Source organism: Protomyctophum parallelum (genome assembly GCF_964188405.1).
Source record: "Protomyctophum parallelum genome assembly, chromosome: 23".
NCBI classification, from domain to species: domain Eukaryota; kingdom Metazoa; phylum Chordata; class Actinopteri; order Myctophiformes; family Myctophidae; genus Protomyctophum; species Protomyctophum parallelum.
The window spans coordinates 7755384-7774931 of NC_139715.1; the positions used below are offsets into that span (position 1 = coordinate 7755384).

Below are 19548 nucleotides of genomic sequence, written 5' to 3' on the forward strand. Positions count from 1 at the left end.
ATTTTCAGATGGGGGTCTCGGTGGCCAATTACATATCCTTTTTGGGGTCCTTGACATGAAATATTGAGTGATATAGGCCTAGAAACATGAGGTATTTCAGAAAACTGTCAGGATTTAGAAGGCTTTTTCTATTTCGATGTCAGGCCAAAATGGGTTAACAGACTGGACGATGTTGGAGGATCCATAAAGCTTTCATTGACTGTTGGATCCGGTTGCGTGTGACTGTGTGTGTGTGGGGCGACCCCGACTCGGGACGCCCCAACAGCACATTAAAGTTTGAGGCGATACAAAAACAAAACTCCACTGGGAAAAGGAAAGTCGTGACATTTTCTTAACAGTCGAACGATATGAGCCAAACACACACACACACACACACAGCTTGCATCGGTAGCACGTGTGTCGTGGAAATTGGCTGGAGAAGAACCAAAAAGTTACATTTCAAGTTTTTTTGTGTGTTTGTAAAAGATCAACACATCATGCCCATGTAACTGTAAAGTAAGGCACGTTTTGTGCTACTGTAGTCACTTTAGTTTTTTTGTAATATAAATTCACTGGTTTTTACTTCAGAGCAGTGGTGGATAGTAACTAAGTACATGTTACTTGAGTATAGTAAAAACAAAAAGTATATCATGTACTATACTTTATCATTTACTTTAATGTTATTTTTTGGGGGGTGTGGCGGATACTTAACTTTCTCTCACACTATATTTCAAAGACAAATGCTGTACTTTTTACTCCACTACTTTTCTAGGAAGGGGGAAAATAAATCCTTTTACATTACTTTCAAAACTGTTGAGCACTCTGTCCACCACTGCTGGATGAGCATATAGTGAGTCTAGACCATGGGTTACCCAAACCTTTCAGCGCTGGGACCCCCCAAAATGATCACATTTTAACTGGAGGGACCGCACACCCTGACAAGCAATTATAGACATCACATTTACGTAGTTTGACTCGGTTCTACAGATAAAATATTGTGAGAATAGCCGATCTACAAAATCATCCGCATCATTGCCCCACCATTACATCCACGTACTGGACCCAAAACACAACATAGTCTGCGTGGGAGAGCACTCGCCTACATCGGCCCGGAGGATGAGAGGGCGCTGTTCTGACCCGTTCATATGACCATGGTTCCACCGCGCCACTACTGCGTCGTCATCATCAACCCTGTAGGGACCGGCTGCCGTCTGACCAGGCAGGTCAGGCTAAAATCCCGACACCATCTTGTAGATCGGCTATTTTCACAATGTTTGCCTCCCCCTTTCTTACTCAATATTTGACAATCTGGCCGATTTGGTATTAAAAAAAGGTTTTAAAAGTCCTTCCAGTACAAATTGGAACGTTCCAACGTTCAATGCAAAAAAACACTTAATTTGTTAATCGCTATTATTTGTGACAATTTAAATTTGTAATGGTGACAGCCCTACCGACCCCCAGGTTGAGAAACACCGGTCTAGACATACAAGTTCTGAGTTCTGACCAGCCAACGTTAACCCGAAGCATCCAGTCTCTGTGACCAGCCAACGTTAACCCGAAGCATCCAGTCTCTGTGACCAGCCAACGTTGACCTGAAGCATCCAGTCTCTGTGACCAGCCAACGTTGACCTGAAGCATCCAGTCTCTGTGACCAGCCAACGTTGACCTGAAGCATCCAGTCTCTGTGACCAGCCAACGTTGACCTGAAGCATCCAGTCTCTGTGACCAGCCAACGTTGACCTGAAGCATCCAGTCTCTGTGACCAGCCAACGTTGACCTGAAGCATCCAGTCTCTGTGACCAGCCAACGTTGACCTGAAGCATCCAGTCTCTGTGACCAGCCAACGTTGACCTGAAGCATCCAGTCTCTGTGACCAGCCAACGTTGACCTGAAGCATCCAGTCTCTGTGACCAGCCAACGTTTGACCTGAAGCATCCAGTCTCTGTGACCAGCCAACGTTTACCATTCAGTCTCTGGTAGAAGAGATGAATGTTCCAATTATAGACAGCGATTCAGTACAATCTATTACAATCCATTTGGTAGGACGCTCTCTCAATTCCACCTAGACACTAAAATATGAATAAACAGTACGTTTGTTTTGGATCATAAGCATTAAAGTTCCCTACAATTCCCAAATTCTCCCCCTAAACCAATACAAGACCGAAATATAAAAACATGAAAATATGTACTTAACAACAAAAAAAAACCAAAGACCTGATTGTTCTATTTCTCCAAAACGTAGAAAGTAACAGTCCTTTGGGTTTCAAAGAAAACCACTTTTAGTTTTTTTTTGCATAATGAGAAGGCTCAGAGGATAAACACGAAATAAGACAATAATAATAATATAATAAAATAAAATAAAAACACAAAAAGATCATATCATCTGTAAAGGTTTGGTTAAGATAAATTAAAAAAGAGCATCCGACAAAAACAAAAGAACAAACCCTACAAAAGGCGAACGTGATAGTTCTCGATGCATTAGCGGTGATATTAGATATCCCGGCATCGTCGATTCTTTCCAGTTTGTTGAAACGTAATAAAAATCAACAAAAAAAACAAAGCACTTCCATTGGTTCTCAGCGTCGTCTTGGTGCGAGAGGTTAAAAAGTTCCCCCCAAAAAAAGGACACTTTTATTTTTACCCATTAAGACCCGAGTCTAAAAATAACTTCTAAATCCTACCTACGTTTCCTGAAAAACATAAAACAATAATAATAAAATAAAACAAAAAAAACAATAGATATGTTGCTGTACATCATGTCCAAAAGTGTGACGTTTCTCGATTCAAGTTAAAAAAATAGCAAAAAGTAGCAGATCCACAAGATTAAAACATGCTTGTTACTTTTGTGTGTGACACTAGTATGAGTAATAATAATACTATTATTATTATTATTACTAGTATGAGTGGTTTTCAACCTTCTTCAGATCAAGGTCCATTACTGGATCCTTGCAGACCGCTGCGTTTTTTTCATCCTTTTCGCGAAAAAACACAGCAGTCTACAAGCATTAAGACTGGGAACGCATCTGTGTCACTTTACCATTATTTTATACTTTGGCTATACAAAAATAGCAGTAGATCTGCTATAGTTGAAAAGAATCATTAACATGTATGCGAATCTTTAGATCGTTTTTTTTTAGATGGGGGTCTGCGTATAAGCTTGGGGGTCATTGCCATGAAACGTTTTGAGCACCACTGACAGCAACATGGGTCTTTACAGAAAACTGTTAGGATTTAGAAGACATTTGCAGAATCGGCCTCAGGTCGAGATGTGTTAAAAAAATGAATAATAAAAGATTCCCGGGGGCCGCTGTAAGATGCTCCCTCCCCGAGCCTCCAGATAATAACAATAACAATTAATAATAATAAATACTACGGGTTGGCGGAAAGCTGTTCAGAAGTTCTTAAAGATCTCCAGGTCCTTCGTCGGCACGGGGGCGTCCTTCTTCCAGTCGTCCTCTGGGTAGACGTCGAAGTTGGACGTGTCTCCGTCGTGGGACACCTTGGGGACGATGGGAGGCTGCGGGGGAGACAACAGCAGCAGCAAGGTGTGCAAAACGTTCATCCATTAGCCCATTCTGACCTGAGATCAGATTCATACGAGTTTTCCGCTGGACACACACACTGGTCTGATTAACCCATTCTGACCTGAGATCAGATTCTAAAAATGGCAGTCGTTCTTCGATTTAAAAAAAAATAGCAGACCTACAAGCTCGTATCGCGCCACTCGGTGGCGCGATATGAGCTTGTAGATCTGCTATTTTTCAATAGCTAAAGCATAACATGATGCCGACACCAAAATGGGTGCCCCGTCAGAATGGGTTAGATTGATTTATAAATAAATTAAATAAATCAATAATTCAAACAAAATAAAGAATGAATAATGACTCACCATCTTAACACTTTTGACGGCGGCTAATTGTTTAATCCAGGGTTCCACCGTGCGTAATACGCTAAACCCCGCTATTTGTTTAATGCGTTTTAATTCGCCGTTTTAAAATAATTTTAAAATAAATAGCGGATTTGTCCCGGACCTGGTGACGAGGCCGTCGCGTTCTGATGACGGAACAGGAAATCAAGTCATCCTCTGTCTGGGCTGCTAGGGCTTCTGGGAAATTGAGCCCAATGCAAGTGGACGGGCCGTTTGTTTAGACTACAACATGCTGTGCAGGGTGGTTTCGCGTTTCGCATTGTCATGGCCGCTGGTTCTTCTGATCATAACAACCCATTGGGACTATTTTTCACCGGAATTTCGTGGTTGAAAGCTGCAAATACTTCAGCGTATGCTCTAAAGGTAATAAAACAATCAGCGTAGAATATTGGATTAAATAGCGGGGAGCGCGGGTTATGCAGTAATACTGTCAACATGCCATAGGGGGGGGGGGGGGGGGGGGTCAGGGGTCACAGCCTCAAAGGTTTGGGAACCCTTGCCCGTAGTACGCATTAAAAACAAGAACAAAACACCCTGATCAAGCCATGCTATTCTGTATGCGTCTGATGCACTGCACTCTTAATAAAAATCCATTTATATATCAACACAGTATATATAATAGATAATGACTCAAAAGGGAGCCATTTTTGCAAAATGTTTGGGATTGATGTCTCCATGCCAGCACAGATTCAATAACAGCATTTTGGGATAAGAGTACAGCAGCAATAAAACACTCTGACCTGAGATCAGATTCATACGAGGTTTCCACTGAACACACACTGGTCCTATTAACCCATTCTGACCTGAGATCAGATTCTAAAAATGTCAGTCGTTCTTCGATTTCTCTCAAAAATAGCAGACCTACAAGCTCGTATCGCGCCACCGAGTGGCGCGATACGAGCTTGTAGATCTGCTATTTTTCAATAGCTAAAGCACGACATGATGCCAACACCAAAATGGGTGCCCGGTCAGAATGGGATAAACCACCCCGCCAGATGCCCGTTTTACAGCACAGACAGACAGACAGACAGCTGCCTTCTCATTTCAATTCGCCGGTTCGAGGATCCAATTTTCCTCTCAGGGTAATTTGATTCTACCACGACGCTAACCTCACAGAGATGTCCCCCGAATCCCCCGTTAAACACAAACCGCAAAAGGTGAAGACAACTTATTGATTCATTAAATGAAATGAGCTTCAATCATTGGGTGGATTGAATAGCAGGATTTTGGTCCAGGCCCCTGACTACAGTGGTGTGGTGGTGATTGGTTTTAGGTGGGGGGGGGGGGTGCTATTTTTAATGAAGTCACGTGCATGTGCGAATGTGCACAGACACACTCCGACCAGTATTATGAAATATAATGTTTTGTTCGATTCATCAGGTTTGGTCCACGTGTACATACATGGTTTTAGTTACAAATGTACTATTTTCTGTTTTAGTTCTAATTCAGCTTTAGTCTTCCATGTAACTTTGAGAGTGCCTTGATTTATAGAACCTAATAAAGAAACGTAGGATAGCAGAATGCATATAGCCTGTCAAACTGTGATGGTGGAATAAAAAAACAAAAACTAAGATGGACGCTATAGTGCTGCACGATTCTTGCTCAAAATGTGAATCTCAATTTTCCTCCACAGGAATTGAGATCACAGCTCACCGCTCCAAGAGATGGGCCAAATGCGGAGAACAAAATGACACTGCGGTAACGTGCGTGACAAATCGTATGACTTTGGGGCGGTCAGATGGTCAGACACAAATACTTGTGTGTATTTTAAACTTGCTGTATTTTAAACTTGCTTTATTGTATTGTATTTCTTTTCTGTTTTGTTAGGCGACCTTGAGTGACCTGAAAGGCGCCATATAAATAAAATGTATTATTATTATTAACTATCAGACGGGCAGACACTCACCTTGAGTTTTCTCAGAGGCACCGCGTCCCAGTCGATGGTCTTGAACCACCTGTGTTTCTTCACATCATCTGCCCCGTTCTGACCAACAACAAAAAAAAGAGAAAAGAAAAAAAAGGGTCATGTACAGTTAATCAAACCATACAATGTGATCAATTATTAGAAAAGAAAATCTATTTTGAACAATGAAAGATAATACATACAGTATACGCTAAGGGGTGGGAGGAAAAACATGTAATAAATAACACATATTAACCCATTCTGACCGGGCACCCATTTTGGTGTCGGCATCATGTTATGCTTTAGCTATTGAAAAATAGCAGATCTACAAGCTCATATCGCGCCACCGAGTGGCGCGATACGAGCTTGTAGGTCTGCTATTTTTGAAAAATCGAAGGGCGACTGACATTTTTAGAATCTGATCTCAGGTCAGAATGGGTTCATCAGACCAGTGTGTGTCCGGCGGAAACCTCGTATGAATCTGATCTCAGGTCAGATTGGGTTAAAACAAAACAAGCATCCCTTACAGTACACCACATTTCTGTGATTAGCACCAGTGTTGTGTAAATGAACGACCCCACAGTGTGCCCAGCGTGTGGTTATATAAATATTGGCAGCTGTGAATCTACTAGAAGCTCGTCTAACGCCGTGAATCTGTGTCGCAGTGAGATCCAAGTGAGATACACTCACACACACACACCTTATCTGTGGGTGTGTTGTCGTTGTTCCGTGTTGATTTTTCTCTGTGAATGTCGTGTGTTCGCTGTCCGTGTATAGTCAATTCTCGACACATGGCATCACGTGGGTGGGTTGCAAATATTGGAGTCCTGCCCGATGGTGGATTTAGCCGAGGTTGCCGCCGGTAACCGCGGTTAATATAAATGGGGTGATATAATTAATGCGGTTGGATAACGGGGTGAGTTGGGTTATGAATTATGCCCTCATATATTTCCCATTGTGGTATCCCAAGCCAGTAGAGACCTGCGGATGGCGGATTTAGCTTGCGGGTGCCGCAGGTAACTGTGGTTGGCGGATGGTGACAAAAACTAGGTCTCCAACGGGTAGGGTCGGTGGCGTATAACCAGGGGGGCAGTCAGCCAGATATTTCGTGAAGCCTCATTTGAAATCGGTAGTTCATATAATGGCCTGTTGTGGCGCTGGACCGGACCCAAAAAGCCCCATAGCTCCATAGAGGCCCATGTATTTTGGCCCAACTTCACCTAGACTGTATTACCTTAATAAACATGGTCATGAATACTTTCTTCTTCCAGTCACTAGTTTAAAGTCTCATTTCTAATGTCATAATATTCTTTTTGGAAAATGATGGTCCCATTAATTAAAAAAATGACCATAAAGAAAAAAAACCATCGCGTATGTTCTGAGGGGCGTGGCTACCATTACAGTCTATGATCGGGATTCCCCTCCCACTCGAGTCAAAATAAAAACCAACGGAGAAGAAGGGGGGAAGTCCCGCCTCGTTGTCTGGGCAGCCAATGACCAGCTGGTATACAAAACGGAGCCAGCCAATGGCCAGCTGGTACCAAAGATGGCGACTTACATCAGGAATTAGCATATTATTACAGGCTTCATTTTACGTTCATGTTAGACCCGGGGAACGCTTTGTCCATATTTTTTACAGTCTATGCGTATAACAGCCGCGAAGAACAGGCGTAGCTGGCTCTTCGGGCATGCGTCGTGGTGTACGACTTGCCGAAATGAACTGCGCGCAAAATGTTCGGCGTCGCTCACAACTGGTCACCAAGCCTCAAGCCTCAAATGTATTTAGAGATACCAACAGCATGTCTGTTGGTATCCGTCTTATACTGAGGTCTGCTGTTATATTATACCCCTGACTTTTTTTGTTGTGTTTATTGTTGCTTTTTGAGTAATGTCGCTTCAACCACTCTGGTCCTTGGGGTTTTAAATAGGGAACACTTATCCACGCCGACGAATCACGAAAAAAATGGCAGGCTTGCTGAAATGGACGCGCTTTCCAATTTTCCACTCTGTAATTCTCTCACTCCCAAAGCGCTTTGGGAATAACAAACGAATAAATAAAATAAGTAAATAAAATAAGTCTTGCAAATCCCTCCCCCAAATGGTGAAGGGAGTGAAAACTCTCTCCCGCCTCCCAAAGTGCCCTTGTCTCGTTGCTCACTGGGTCTGAGAGAGAACGTCATGTCACAGAGGAAATGATAAAGTTTGACTGTGTTCCTGACGACGATGGGATAACCCATTCTGACCTGAGATCAGATTCTAAAATTGTCAGTCGCTCTTTGATTTTTCAAAAATAGCAGACCTACAAGCTCGTATCGCGCCACTCGGTGGCGCGATATGAGCTTGTAGATCTGCTATTTTTAAATAGCTAAAGCATAACATGATGCCGACACCAAAATGGGTGCCCGGTCAGAATGGGATAATAGTTCACCCAAAAAAATAAGTTTTTTTACTATCAATTACTGTCTCCATAGGGCATTGGTTCCCAAAGTGGGGTCCGGGGACCCCCAGGGGTCCCTGAGTGAGTTCCAGGGGGTCCCCAGCTAAATGATAGTTTGGAACCAAATGGACCCGTATGGGTCTGTATCATTGATTTTACAATATAAATTGGGGGTCTCAGAGATAGAAATGCCATTAAATGGGGGTCTGTAGACTAATATGCATGTAAAACTGGGGGTCCTTGAAATTAAATGGGTTGAGAATCTTCTCATGGGGGTCCCCTGGCATGTGTTTAAAAATGGGGGTCCGCGGGCTAATTCGTGTCAATTTGGGGGTCCTTGACATGAAAAAGTTTGGGAACCACTGCTGGTCATCAAATGATTGGCTTAGGGATGCGACAAAAACAAACCCATGAATTTGAGTAATCGCTGGGGGTGAACTATCCCTTTAACCAATTCTGACCGGGCACCCATTTTGGTGTCGGCATCATGTTATGCTTTAGCTATTGAAAAATAGCAGATCTACAAGCTCATATTGCGCCACCGAGTGGCGCGATACGAGCTTGTAGGTCTGCTATTTTTGAAAAATCGAAGACACTTTTAGAATCTGATCTCAGGTCAGAATGGGTTAATAATGAAACTGTCAGGATGTAATAGACATTTTTAGAATCTGATCTCAGGTCAGAATGGGTTAAAACCCACAGAAATGGCAGTGTACTGTATCTATGCAAGGCAGGAGTCAGAGCAGGTGGGTGGGGGTCTGCGGGAGGAGGTTGCACGGGGTCACAACCGTCTCAGGCCGGCTTCCAGCAAAGTATAATGGGGTGCTAACTGCTAAGGCGTCATCGCTATTTGGACATTGGAGTGAGCAGTAGCTCCCTGTGTGCAGCGCTGCAAGTTGTTTCTGCCAAAATCACACAGCCACACACTGTGTGTGTGTGTGTGTGTGTGTGTGTGCGCGCGCGTGCGTGCGTGTGTGTGGCGTCGAAGTAAAAGATTTCAATCCACTGAGAGGAATTAAGGGTCGTTTTCTCAAATGAGGAATAGCTATATTTACGCTGCTTGCCAAATAGGTTACAGTATTCGGTGCACGTGCACATGCACGTACACACACACACACACACCCCTTAAAAGAGTGCAAGGCGACCTCTTCTGCAAGCCTCCCTGAGTATTCAACTAATTGGAAACAAATGTAGACATGGTCATGTAGTCACTCTTTGCTGACGTCAAACTACCTGCTGGAGTCATCAGATGTCTGGGTGCAGGCATGAGGCACGTAGCCTGGATTCAATTATTGACTGGGCAAATTAGCATAGGGGCTGACGTGCTAATGGAGGACCATCTAAAACATAGGTGGCATTCTGTGGTTCGCTACTAACAGACATTTGCATGCACAGGGGGACAAAGGGCTGCCAATTTAGGCTACCTTTGTTGTTTTCCTTGTTTTTTTTCAGAAGCTAGACTGGGCAAGATCTAAATTGACTGGGCCAATGGACCCTACGCCAGTGTGTGCAGGGCGACAGAGACAGGGGGACAGAGACAGGGGGACAGACACAGGGGATACGGGGGGGGACAGGGGGACAAACACTCGGGGTACGGGGGACACTCACCTTCATATTTCCCAGCCGTCTGGCTCGGTCGATCACCAGGAACTTCTTGATGAGGTCCCTGCCAGCAAGAAAAACAAATGTCAGAACAACCACAAGTAAAGGGGTTACGCACGGGACACTGCTGCATTTTCTTTTCGTTTCCCCGCCGTTTTCTTTTCTTTGAAAAAACGTGCCCAGGACCAAACGTGCGCAAGGACCTTAATCTTAGTAATCCCATTTCACATAATATAAACTGCCCACGCAAAGTTTGGAAAGTTAACTTTAGTCGATTATTTCTCCCCTTTAATAATACCAGTTGGTATCTTGTCTTATATAATTGCCATCGTTGATTAGTCACCTTTCCAACGAGGTAGGTACAGCTTGTAAGGATCAGACATTCGTGGAATGAGCTAAATGTGTGGGTAGCGCCCAAAATTTGTTTTCGCCCAAATCCTAATATAACTCTAAGCTAGCCCGATAAAAAAAACAACCTGTAAAATGTGGTGCGAGGAGGGCCAGGCATACGTGAGTTGTGTCCCTTTGACAATCTTTTAATTGGAGAAAGTGTAGCGTCCCACTCCTACCCCTCTCTCTCCCCCCAAGCCGACAGGAACTTTCTATGACCATAAAGATTGGAAGGTGATTCACGGCAGCTTTGAGATGACACAGTGCGTTACTGTACCGGCGTTCTGATGAAATGTGATACCTGCCTCTACGAAGAGGCACCGCATTATGTCTCTGTCCGTCGAGGTGGGGAAACCTTGTATGTCCAAAACCTGATGCTTTCCATGAAAACGGATGTGGGCTCTAACCCATTCTGACCAGAGATCAGATTCTAAAAATGTCTATTACATCCTGACAGTTTAATTATTAACCCATTCTGACCTGAGATCAGATTCTAAAAGTGTCTTCGATTTTTCAAAAATAGCAGACCTACAAGCTCGTATCGCGCCACTCGGTGGCGCGATATGAGCTTGTAGATCTGCTATTTTTCAATAGCTAAAGCATAACATGATGCCGACACCAAAATGGGTGCCCGGTCAGAATGAACTAATGTAGTTATTATTGACTCACAGCAAGCACTCGTTAAGATGTTGGCTGGATGTTGGTTCAATAGGTCGTCTCTGTCGGGTGGAAACCTCAGACGTCCGAAACTTTTACCCGCGTTCAGAGCTTGTCGATCGTCTACTTTTGTGTGATCAAGTTACAAAAAGTAAAAAATTATAGAGATGAGGTTTCTGCCAAACAGCGACAAACCGCAACCTAAAACCTAAAACAGACACAGTTACCCACTTAACCAAAATATTCTGAAAATAGCCGATCTACAAGCTCAGCTTAAAGATCTGCTATTGTCGCTATTTGTGTGACACTCTGATGAAGTAGGGCAGTGGGTTTTCAACCCTTTTCATTTCAAGGCCCATTATTTATTCAGCATTTGAGCCACAGACCACCATTTGATGACATTTAAAGACCCAAACCGATGAACATGTTTTCTGGTTTTGAAGTGCTAATGGATAAGCGGTGAGGAAATTGGTTTGAACAGCCCGGCATGGGCATTCACACCGATGTTGATACCATTAGGAGCTAGAGATAACAGACAAATGTTGTTCAATATCATACTATAATTAACCGAATGTCTGAGTGTGTGTCTGTCTGTGTGTCTGTCTGTCAGAAACAGTGCCGTAACTCCTTACTGCCTGCACCAATCACTCCCACTTTTCACACAGGCATTGACCATATGCACGTGTAACGATTTGACACATTAATGATTTGACACATTAATGATTATTAATTAATTTATTAGTCAATTACAAACGCACCCAGGGGCAGTACCCTTCACGGCCACAAGGGGGGGGGGGCAAATATCTCATAACGGGTAAGGACTAGTAATAATAATTCTACATTCTCTAATTGTGTAGACTTCATGTGGATTAAGTAATGCAGATGTTTAACAATAATTTTACTCTCGAGAGCGTAAAATGAAAATCATCTGAGGACCCCCCAAAATGGACCCGATTTTCAAAAAAGAAAATAATAACAATGAATGGCTGGAAAATGGAAATTGAGAGTTTACATGGTATACACATATGCGTGCATGCCTAAACCTTCCTTAATGATTATATCTGGTTTCAGTATGATGTCTTTTCTCTATTATTAAGGTTATTGTAGCGGCCAATTTGTATTGGTGGTGGGGAGGGTGGCGGGGCGGGGGTCACGAGATATTTCCGGGGGTCCCCAGCCAAAAAACCCTGAAGTAGGGCATTAACTCCTGAAATAAACCATATAAAGTTGTAACGTGGAGATACAAGGTTTCTGCCAGACAACGGCAGACAGGCCCATAAAATACGCCCCGGCACGGATATCCACACGTCAGCAATTTTTTGCCAGAAATACATTTTTTTTTAATTTGCATTTAAATCCCTCCCTGTGCTCAAAGTGTCCCCGGTGATAATTTACAGGAAATATCAAATAAAGTTAAACAAAATGTAAATCAGCCTGATTTGGTACAGTATTAGCCTCACATTTTTTAATTTCCTATTCTGTTTCAAAGCATGAATATCCCATTCTGACCGGGCACCCATTTTGGTGTTGGCATCATGTTGTGCTTTAGCTATTGAAAAATAGCAGATCTACAAGCTCATATCGCGCCACCGAGTGGCGCGATACGAGCTTGTAGGTCTGCTATTTTTGAAAAATCGAAGACACTTTTAGAATCTGATCTCAGGTCAGAATGGGTTAATAATTAAACTGTCAGGATGTAATAGACATTTTTAGAATCTGATCTCAGGTCAGAATGGGATATATTATAATTATGATCCACACACACACACACACACACACACACACACACACACACACACACACACACACACACACACACACACACACACACAGTGTGCTGAGCCTGTAATCGCATGGCATTCCTTGTGCCTTCCAGCTGTTCCAGTAATAGTGGTGTTGAACGGGGGCAGGGGGAACGTGTCGAGTCCAGGATCATTAGTGAACCGCAGCGCGCTCCACAGTCCACTCCAACTCCAGCCTCGAGACTGTCTCTCTTTAACTCTAACGACTGAGCTAATTGACTCCCGCCCGCCAGGGGGCCACTGCCGGTGGGGGGGGGGGGGGGGGGGGGGGGGGGGTAACAGAGCCGGCGTGCATTGTGGGCCGCCAGGGAACCGCGGCCCGCCGTCTGGTTTTGAAGTGCTAATGGATAAAAGCGGTGAGGAAGTTGGTTTGAACTAGGGATGTTGAAAAAAGTTGAAAATCGACTCGATTTTCGACTCATGCCTCCCGCGACTCAAAACGTATGAGTCGAAAAATCGTTTTTATTTGTATTATATTTTTTTTATAATGTAAAACGTTATAAACGTTGCCTTTTCAAATGTTTTCCAAATGGGAGAGGTACGTGTTTGTCTGTGTGACACTGCTGTGCTGCGCCTGTCAGTGGTTCGTCACATGCAAATTACTTTGAGCAGAGCGCTGTGGCTCTGAGTTTGAGAATAGACCCCATCGTCCAAGGGTGTGTGTGTGTGTGTGTGTGTGTGTGTGTGTTTGGTGGGGGGTGGTATCTTAGCAACACTGAATGATCTGTCCCATTGGTCGTGTGCTCGTATCATGAGCCAATGGCTGCAGCTCTGCTTCCCAGACCCAGACCCAGGTTCACATCTCATATACAGTCTACACATGCCGTAAAGTGAACTGACAGCCACAGGTCTGCTACCATATTAGCAGCGGTGAGCGCTCTTCTCTCGTGAAGAAAGCAGGACAGAGTTGTCAAATAAATCCCACCGTCATTCATACTGTATTTATTCTCCGACCCGACATTAAAATACGGAACAACGTGCGTTCATTACGGGGCTCGTGACAGGCTGCAGACACTTGAGAGTTGGGACTACTAGCAGATAGCACCGCTGCTCCTTTACAAAATAAAGTTTATTTTTTATTATTGGGATTTGATAATTGATGCAAATTCTAAACATATGGATGCAGCTGCAGAAGTTGTGTTGCTTAAAGGAATGCATAGTTGCGTTCTCCTCAACTGCTGCGCAGCAACAACAAAAATATAAAAATAATGAAAAGAAAGGAAAAAAGTCGTTCGACACGTCGATTTTCGGCCTCGATTCGTCGATTGGCCAAATATGAGTCGTTTGGCATCCCTAGTTTGAACAGGCCTGGCACAGTCATTCATACCGGTGGCATGAGAACAGCTATAGAGTCGACTATAAACCTAGGACGGAAAATGTTAACTAAATCCTGTCAAAATGTATCAAAACTTAAAAGCACAAAACACAAACGCCAGAACAAGGAGTCTGTGCGTGTTTGGGGCTGCCTGTGACCCTCTCTCCCCTGCAGTCCCACCCCACCCCGTGAGTTTACAGTCCTAGCATCGCATAACCAGCCTTCGTCTGCCATTGCAATGCATATTGCCCCAGGCAGATTAAAGTCTGGCCCCTCTCAATTGTGCAAGGACTTCACGGCCGAAGTGGTGACGAGCCAACCAGATTCGTCTGGAACCAGGCTATAACCAACCAGGGCCCAGTATGCAAATATAGGGGCGGGGGGTGCATACTTAGTTTAGACTAGTCAATGGTTAGACATGGATTAAGGTTAGGTTTAGGTGTGCTGTCCCGTGGGAGGTTAGGTTTAGGGTGAGGGTTTGAGATAGGTTGTAGTTGTAGAACTAATGACTGGTCTAACCCAATGACTAGTCTAAACCAAAAACTGTCTAAACTAAGTACTGCACCCGGGGCGGGACATTGCAGGGAAAAAAATCGAATACTGAGAGAGACGGGACTAATATATATATATATATATATCCCATTCTGAACGGGCACCCATTTTGGTGTCAGCATCATGTTATGCTTTAGCTATTGAAAAATAGCAGATCTACAAGCTCATATCGCGCCACCGAGTGGCGCGATACGAGCTTGTAGGTCTGCTATTTTTGAAAAATCGAAGAGCGACTGACATTTCTAGAATCTGATCTCAGGTCAGAATGGGTTAATCAGACCAGTGTGTGTCCAGTGGAAACCTCGTATGAATCTGATCTCAGGTCAGAATGGGATATACACCTCACTACGCAAGGCTACCCAAGTCCCACACCAGACCCCACCCCTGAGCTTACTTCACTATACTGTGACCCTCTCTCCCCAGGCCCACCCCACCCGTGAGCTTACTTTACTATACTGTGACCCTCTCTCCCCAGGCCCACCCCACCCCGTGAGCTTACTTTACTATACTGTGACCCTCTCTCCCCAGGCCCACCCCACCCCGTGAGCTTACTTTACTATACTGTGACCCTCTCTCCCCAGGCCCACCCCACCCCGTGAGCTTACTTTACTATACTGTGACCCTCTCTCCCCAGGCCCACCCCACCCCGTGAGCTTACTTTACTATACTGTGACCCTCTCTCCCCAGGCCCACTCCACCCCGTGAGCTTACTTTACTATACTGTGACCCTCTCTCCCCAGGCCCACCCCACCCGTGAGCTTACTTTACTATACTGTGGCCCTCTCTCCCCAGGCCCACTCCACCCCGTGAGCTTACTTTACTATACTGTGACCCTCTCTCCCCAGGCCCACCCCACCCGTGAGCTTACTTTACTATACTGTGACCCTCTCTCCCCAGGCCCACCCCACCCGTGAGCTTACTTCACGTAGAAGTCCAAGTGTCGGGGGAACTCCAGCTTCCCGGCCAGGATCTTCTGGTAGATGCCAAATGGATTGTCGTCAAAGAACGGCGGATACCTGCAGGGTCATGGGGAGAGAGAAGAGAGGAGGGGTTAGGGTTAGGATACCTGAGGGTCATGGGGAGAGAGAGAAGAGAGGAGGGGTTAGGGTTAGGATACCTGAGGGTCCATGAGGAGAGAGAAGAGAGGAGGCCTATTCATACTAGGTTGACTCATCAACTAAAACTAAAGTATGAATAGACCTTTAAGGTTAGAGTACCTGGGGGTTCACGAGCAGAGAGAAGAGGAAGGTCAACTCTCTATTATTACAACAAGAGCTCCCAACCTCTTCAGGCCGTGACTCCCAAACATAATAACATTTCAACACTATAAGAATGTAGAGTTGTTGAGGCATTCAATTTAGAGTAGACCTCACAACAACACGAGGCTATTATTTGACAATTTGGCCAATGCTTGACTATTTAAAGTAGTTTGTTACTTTTGATGCAGTAATGGTCTTTTTGACTTTTTTTTCCTTTTTTTTAGGCATTACAAAAATGTCTTAAAAGAGGTTATGCCGTGAAGTTTCTCCTAGCTTTAAAAAAAAAAGTTTACAGAAAGTGCTAAAATTATGTTTTTATGTGGCCACAGCACACCCACTAGTTTATTAAGTATGCCTGGTTTTCACCTGAACAGAAACCGCACCCACAGCTGTTGCTCAAAGAATGATAAAGGGGGTGTATTTCGATTGACTCAAAGGCTTTCAGCTTTCAGGAAGAAACAGACAAATACACAGGGAAGACATAATTCACAAAAAGTTAGACACAATTCTATAACCACACCTGGGGGTCTATTAAAGTAATGTTAATGCATTACAACACCCCACCTCCAGCTGACCCCAGGCCTGTTCCCATAACCCATTCTGAACGGGCACCCATTTTGGTGTGAGCATCGTGTTATGCTTTAGCTATTGAAAAATAGCAGATCTACAAGCTCATATCGCGCCACCGAGTGGCGCGATACGAGCTTGTAGGTCTGCTATTTTTGAAAAATCGAAGAGCGACTGACATTTTTAGAATCTGATCTCAGGTCAGAATGGGTTCGTCAGACCAGTGTGTGTCCAGTGGAAACCTCGTATGAATCTGATCTCAGGTCAGAATGGGATAATATATAAGGCAACACAGACAGGGTAGAAAGGACCAGGTCACTGTTTCCGCTCCACTGCGGCGCTGACAGATTGGACCTTGTGAAACCTCACCTCTGCCAACACGCCAACCTACATTACCTCTGTGGCTCACTTCTGCCCAGCGGCCATTGCATTTCTGTGTGTGTGTAGGCGACGCAAAACAGTGTGTGTGTGTGTGTGTCCGCACGTTTGACCGGAGTTCACCGGTCAAACACTCCCTCTGGGCCCCGAGTGTGTTTTCTGAACTTCTGTATCGGGTAAGGAACGAGCCTGTGTGTAATGGCCTGTGTGTGTGTGTGTGTGTGTGTTTGTTTGTGCTTGGACTCGCCGCCCCCCCCCCCCAGGGACCTTCTATTCCTGCAGTTCCACTCTGTGGTGTGCGGTGGTCTGGTGGCGGTTGCCATGTTTGGCCTGAGTGATTTGCCTGCACACACACGTTCTGTCTTCTTCCTTCGCTTTCTCCCTTTTGTCTGTCTCTCACGGCTGTTGCCAGATTTTGCAAGATAAATAAGTACAATTTAGGCATTTAGCAGACGCTCATAATCCAGAGCGATTTACAGTAAGTAAGAACAAAAACATGGTAATACGTCAAATACATGATGTATTGTAAAAGGTTGTCATCAAGAATCACATGTAAGCTGAGAACCTAACAGTGGAATATCTATATAATGAAACTATGCTTAAGTATAGCCAGGTCCAAAAAGAAGCGATTAATAGGTCACACGAGCACTTTAAACCTATAAGCATCGGCTAATTCAGCAGATCTGCAATTTTCAAAACAAAATCTTGAAAAAAAAGGTCCACAAAAGATCTACAAAATGTTTGAGAAAGAAGCAAGCCCAAATAAGCAATTGCAATTTAGAAACAAGCCCCCAAAACATCAACCCACCAATATGTATACAAGCAACTTCTTACAGGTCTGTCTGTCTGTCTGTCTGTCTCTCTCACCCTCTCTGTCGCTCTCATCCCACCCCTCACACCTGGACAAGTCATTCCCCACAGATTACATAACGGGAGAGCGGGCCCTACTGTAAATGCATCACATATGCAGCCCGACAGACAGCCTGCATAATCGTACCAGAGAGCTTGTCACACAGAGCGGCTCGGCCGTGCCGGTTGAAATCCCCCAGACTGAGGGTGGAGGGGAGGGGAGGAGCGCCAGGTTCTCTCCAGGAGGGTGGAGCGGAGGGGAGGAGCGCCTGGTTCTCTCCAGGGGGGTGGAGCGGAGGGGAGGAGCGCCTGGTTCTCTCCAGGGGGGTGGAGGGGAGGGGAGGAGCGCCAGGTTCTCTCCAGGAGGGTGGAGCGGAGGGGAGGAGCACCAGGTTCTCTCCAGGAGGGTGGAGGGGAGGGGAGGAGCGCCATGTTCTCTCCAGGAGGGTGGAGCGGAGGGGAGGAGCGCCTGGTTCTCTCCAGGGGGGTGGAGCGGAGGGGAGGAGCGCCTGGTTCTCTCCAGGAGGGTGGAGCGGAGGGGAGGAGCACCTGGTTCTCTCCAGGGGGGTGGAGCGGAGGGGAGGAGCGCCAGGTTCTCTCCAGGAGGGTGGAGCGGAGGGGAGGAGCGCCAGGTTCTCTCCAGGGGGGTGGAGGGGAGGGGAGGAGCGCCAGGTTCTCTCCAGGAGGGTGGAGCGGAGGGGAGGAGCGCCAGGTTCTCTCCTGGGGGGTGGAGCGGAGGGGAGGAGCGCCAGGTTCTCTCCAGGAGGGTGGAGCGGAGGGGAGGAGCGCCTGGTTCTCTCCAGGGGGGTGGAGCGGAGGGGAGGAGCGCCAGGTTCTCCCCAGGGGGGTGGAGCGGAGGAGCGCCAGGTTCTCTCCAGGAGGGTGGAGGGGAGGGGAGGAGCGCCAGGTTCTCTCCAGGGGGGTGGAGCGGAGGGGAGGAGCGCCAGGTTCTCCCCAGGGGGGTGGAGCGGAGGGGAGGAGCGCCTGGTTCTCTCCAGGGGGGTGGAGGGGAGGGGAGGAGCGCCAGGTTCTCCCCAGGGGGGTGGAGCGGAGGGGAGGAGCGCCTGGTTCTCTCCAGGGGGGTGGAGGGGAGGGGAGGAGCGCCAGGTTCTCTCCAGGAGGGTGGAGCGGAGGGGAGGAGCGCCTGGTTCTCTCCAGGGGGGTGGAGCGGAGGGGAGGAGCGCCAGGTCCTCTCCAGGAGGGTGGAGCGGAGGGGAGGAGCGCCAGGTTCTCTCCAGGGGGGTGGAGCGGAGGGGAGGAGCGCCAGGTTCTCTCCAGGAGGGTGGAGCGGAGGGGAGGAGCGCCTGGTTCTCTCCAGGGGGGTGGAGCGGAGGGGAGGAGCGCCAGGTTCTCTCCAGGGGGGTGGAGCGGAGGGGAGGAGCGCCTGGTTCTCTCCAGGGGGGTGGAGTGGAGGGGAGGAGCGCCAGGTTCTCTCCAGGGGGGTGGAGCGGAGGGGAGGAGCGCCAGGTTCTCTCCAGGGGGGTGGAGGGGAGGGGAGGAGCGCCAGGTTCTCTCCAGGAGGGTGGAGCGGAGGGGAGGAGCGCCAGGTTCTCTCCAGGGGGGTGGAGCGGAGGGGAGGAGCGCCAGGTTCTCTCCAGGAGGGTGGAGCGGAGGGGAGGAGCGCCAGGTTCTCTCCAGGGGGTGGAGCGGAGGGGAGGAGCGCCAGGTTCTCTCCAGGAGAACCTGGTAATCGAATACTGTACTCAAGTGAATTTTTTTTTTTTTTTACTTCACTGGAGATGTCCAATGTTCAGTACTTTTACTTGCACTGCAATACAAATTATATATATTTGATTATTATTACAAGGTCATGCAACCTTAACAGTTTCCGTGCCGGGAATGGATTACTCCAGGTTAATGTCGCTGCCGTATCGGACATACCCGCCTTTTGTTTTATGTGTTTAATCCGCCGTAATGTAATGAATCAAAA

At 46.3% G+C, this 19548-nt stretch overlaps 1 protein-coding gene across 3 annotated transcripts in view; it reads right to left on the reverse strand.

The window, feature by feature from the left end:
• Positions 1-1808: 1808 nt before the first annotated feature.
• prkx (protein kinase X-linked) overlaps positions 1809-19548 on the reverse strand; it is a 70341-nt gene continuing 52601 nt past the window's right edge. The window contains exons 5-9 of one of the 3 annotated variants that reach the window (XR_014568908.1): positions 15486-15581; positions 9856-9913; positions 5814-5891; positions 1906-3496; positions 1813-1830 (exon numbers count right to left, since the gene is read on the reverse strand). Coding sequence is in view for 1 of the 3 variants with exons in the window: in XM_083759027.1 (XP_083615153.1) it covers positions 3371-3496; positions 5814-5891; positions 9856-9913; positions 15486-15581 (358 nt within the window). In the remaining 2 variants the exon portion in view is untranslated. Of the gene's footprint in view, positions 3497-5813; positions 5892-9855; positions 9914-15485; positions 15582-19548 lie in introns of all 3 variants that reach the window. The other 2 variants (XR_014568909.1, XM_083759027.1) reach the window with 2 other exon arrangements.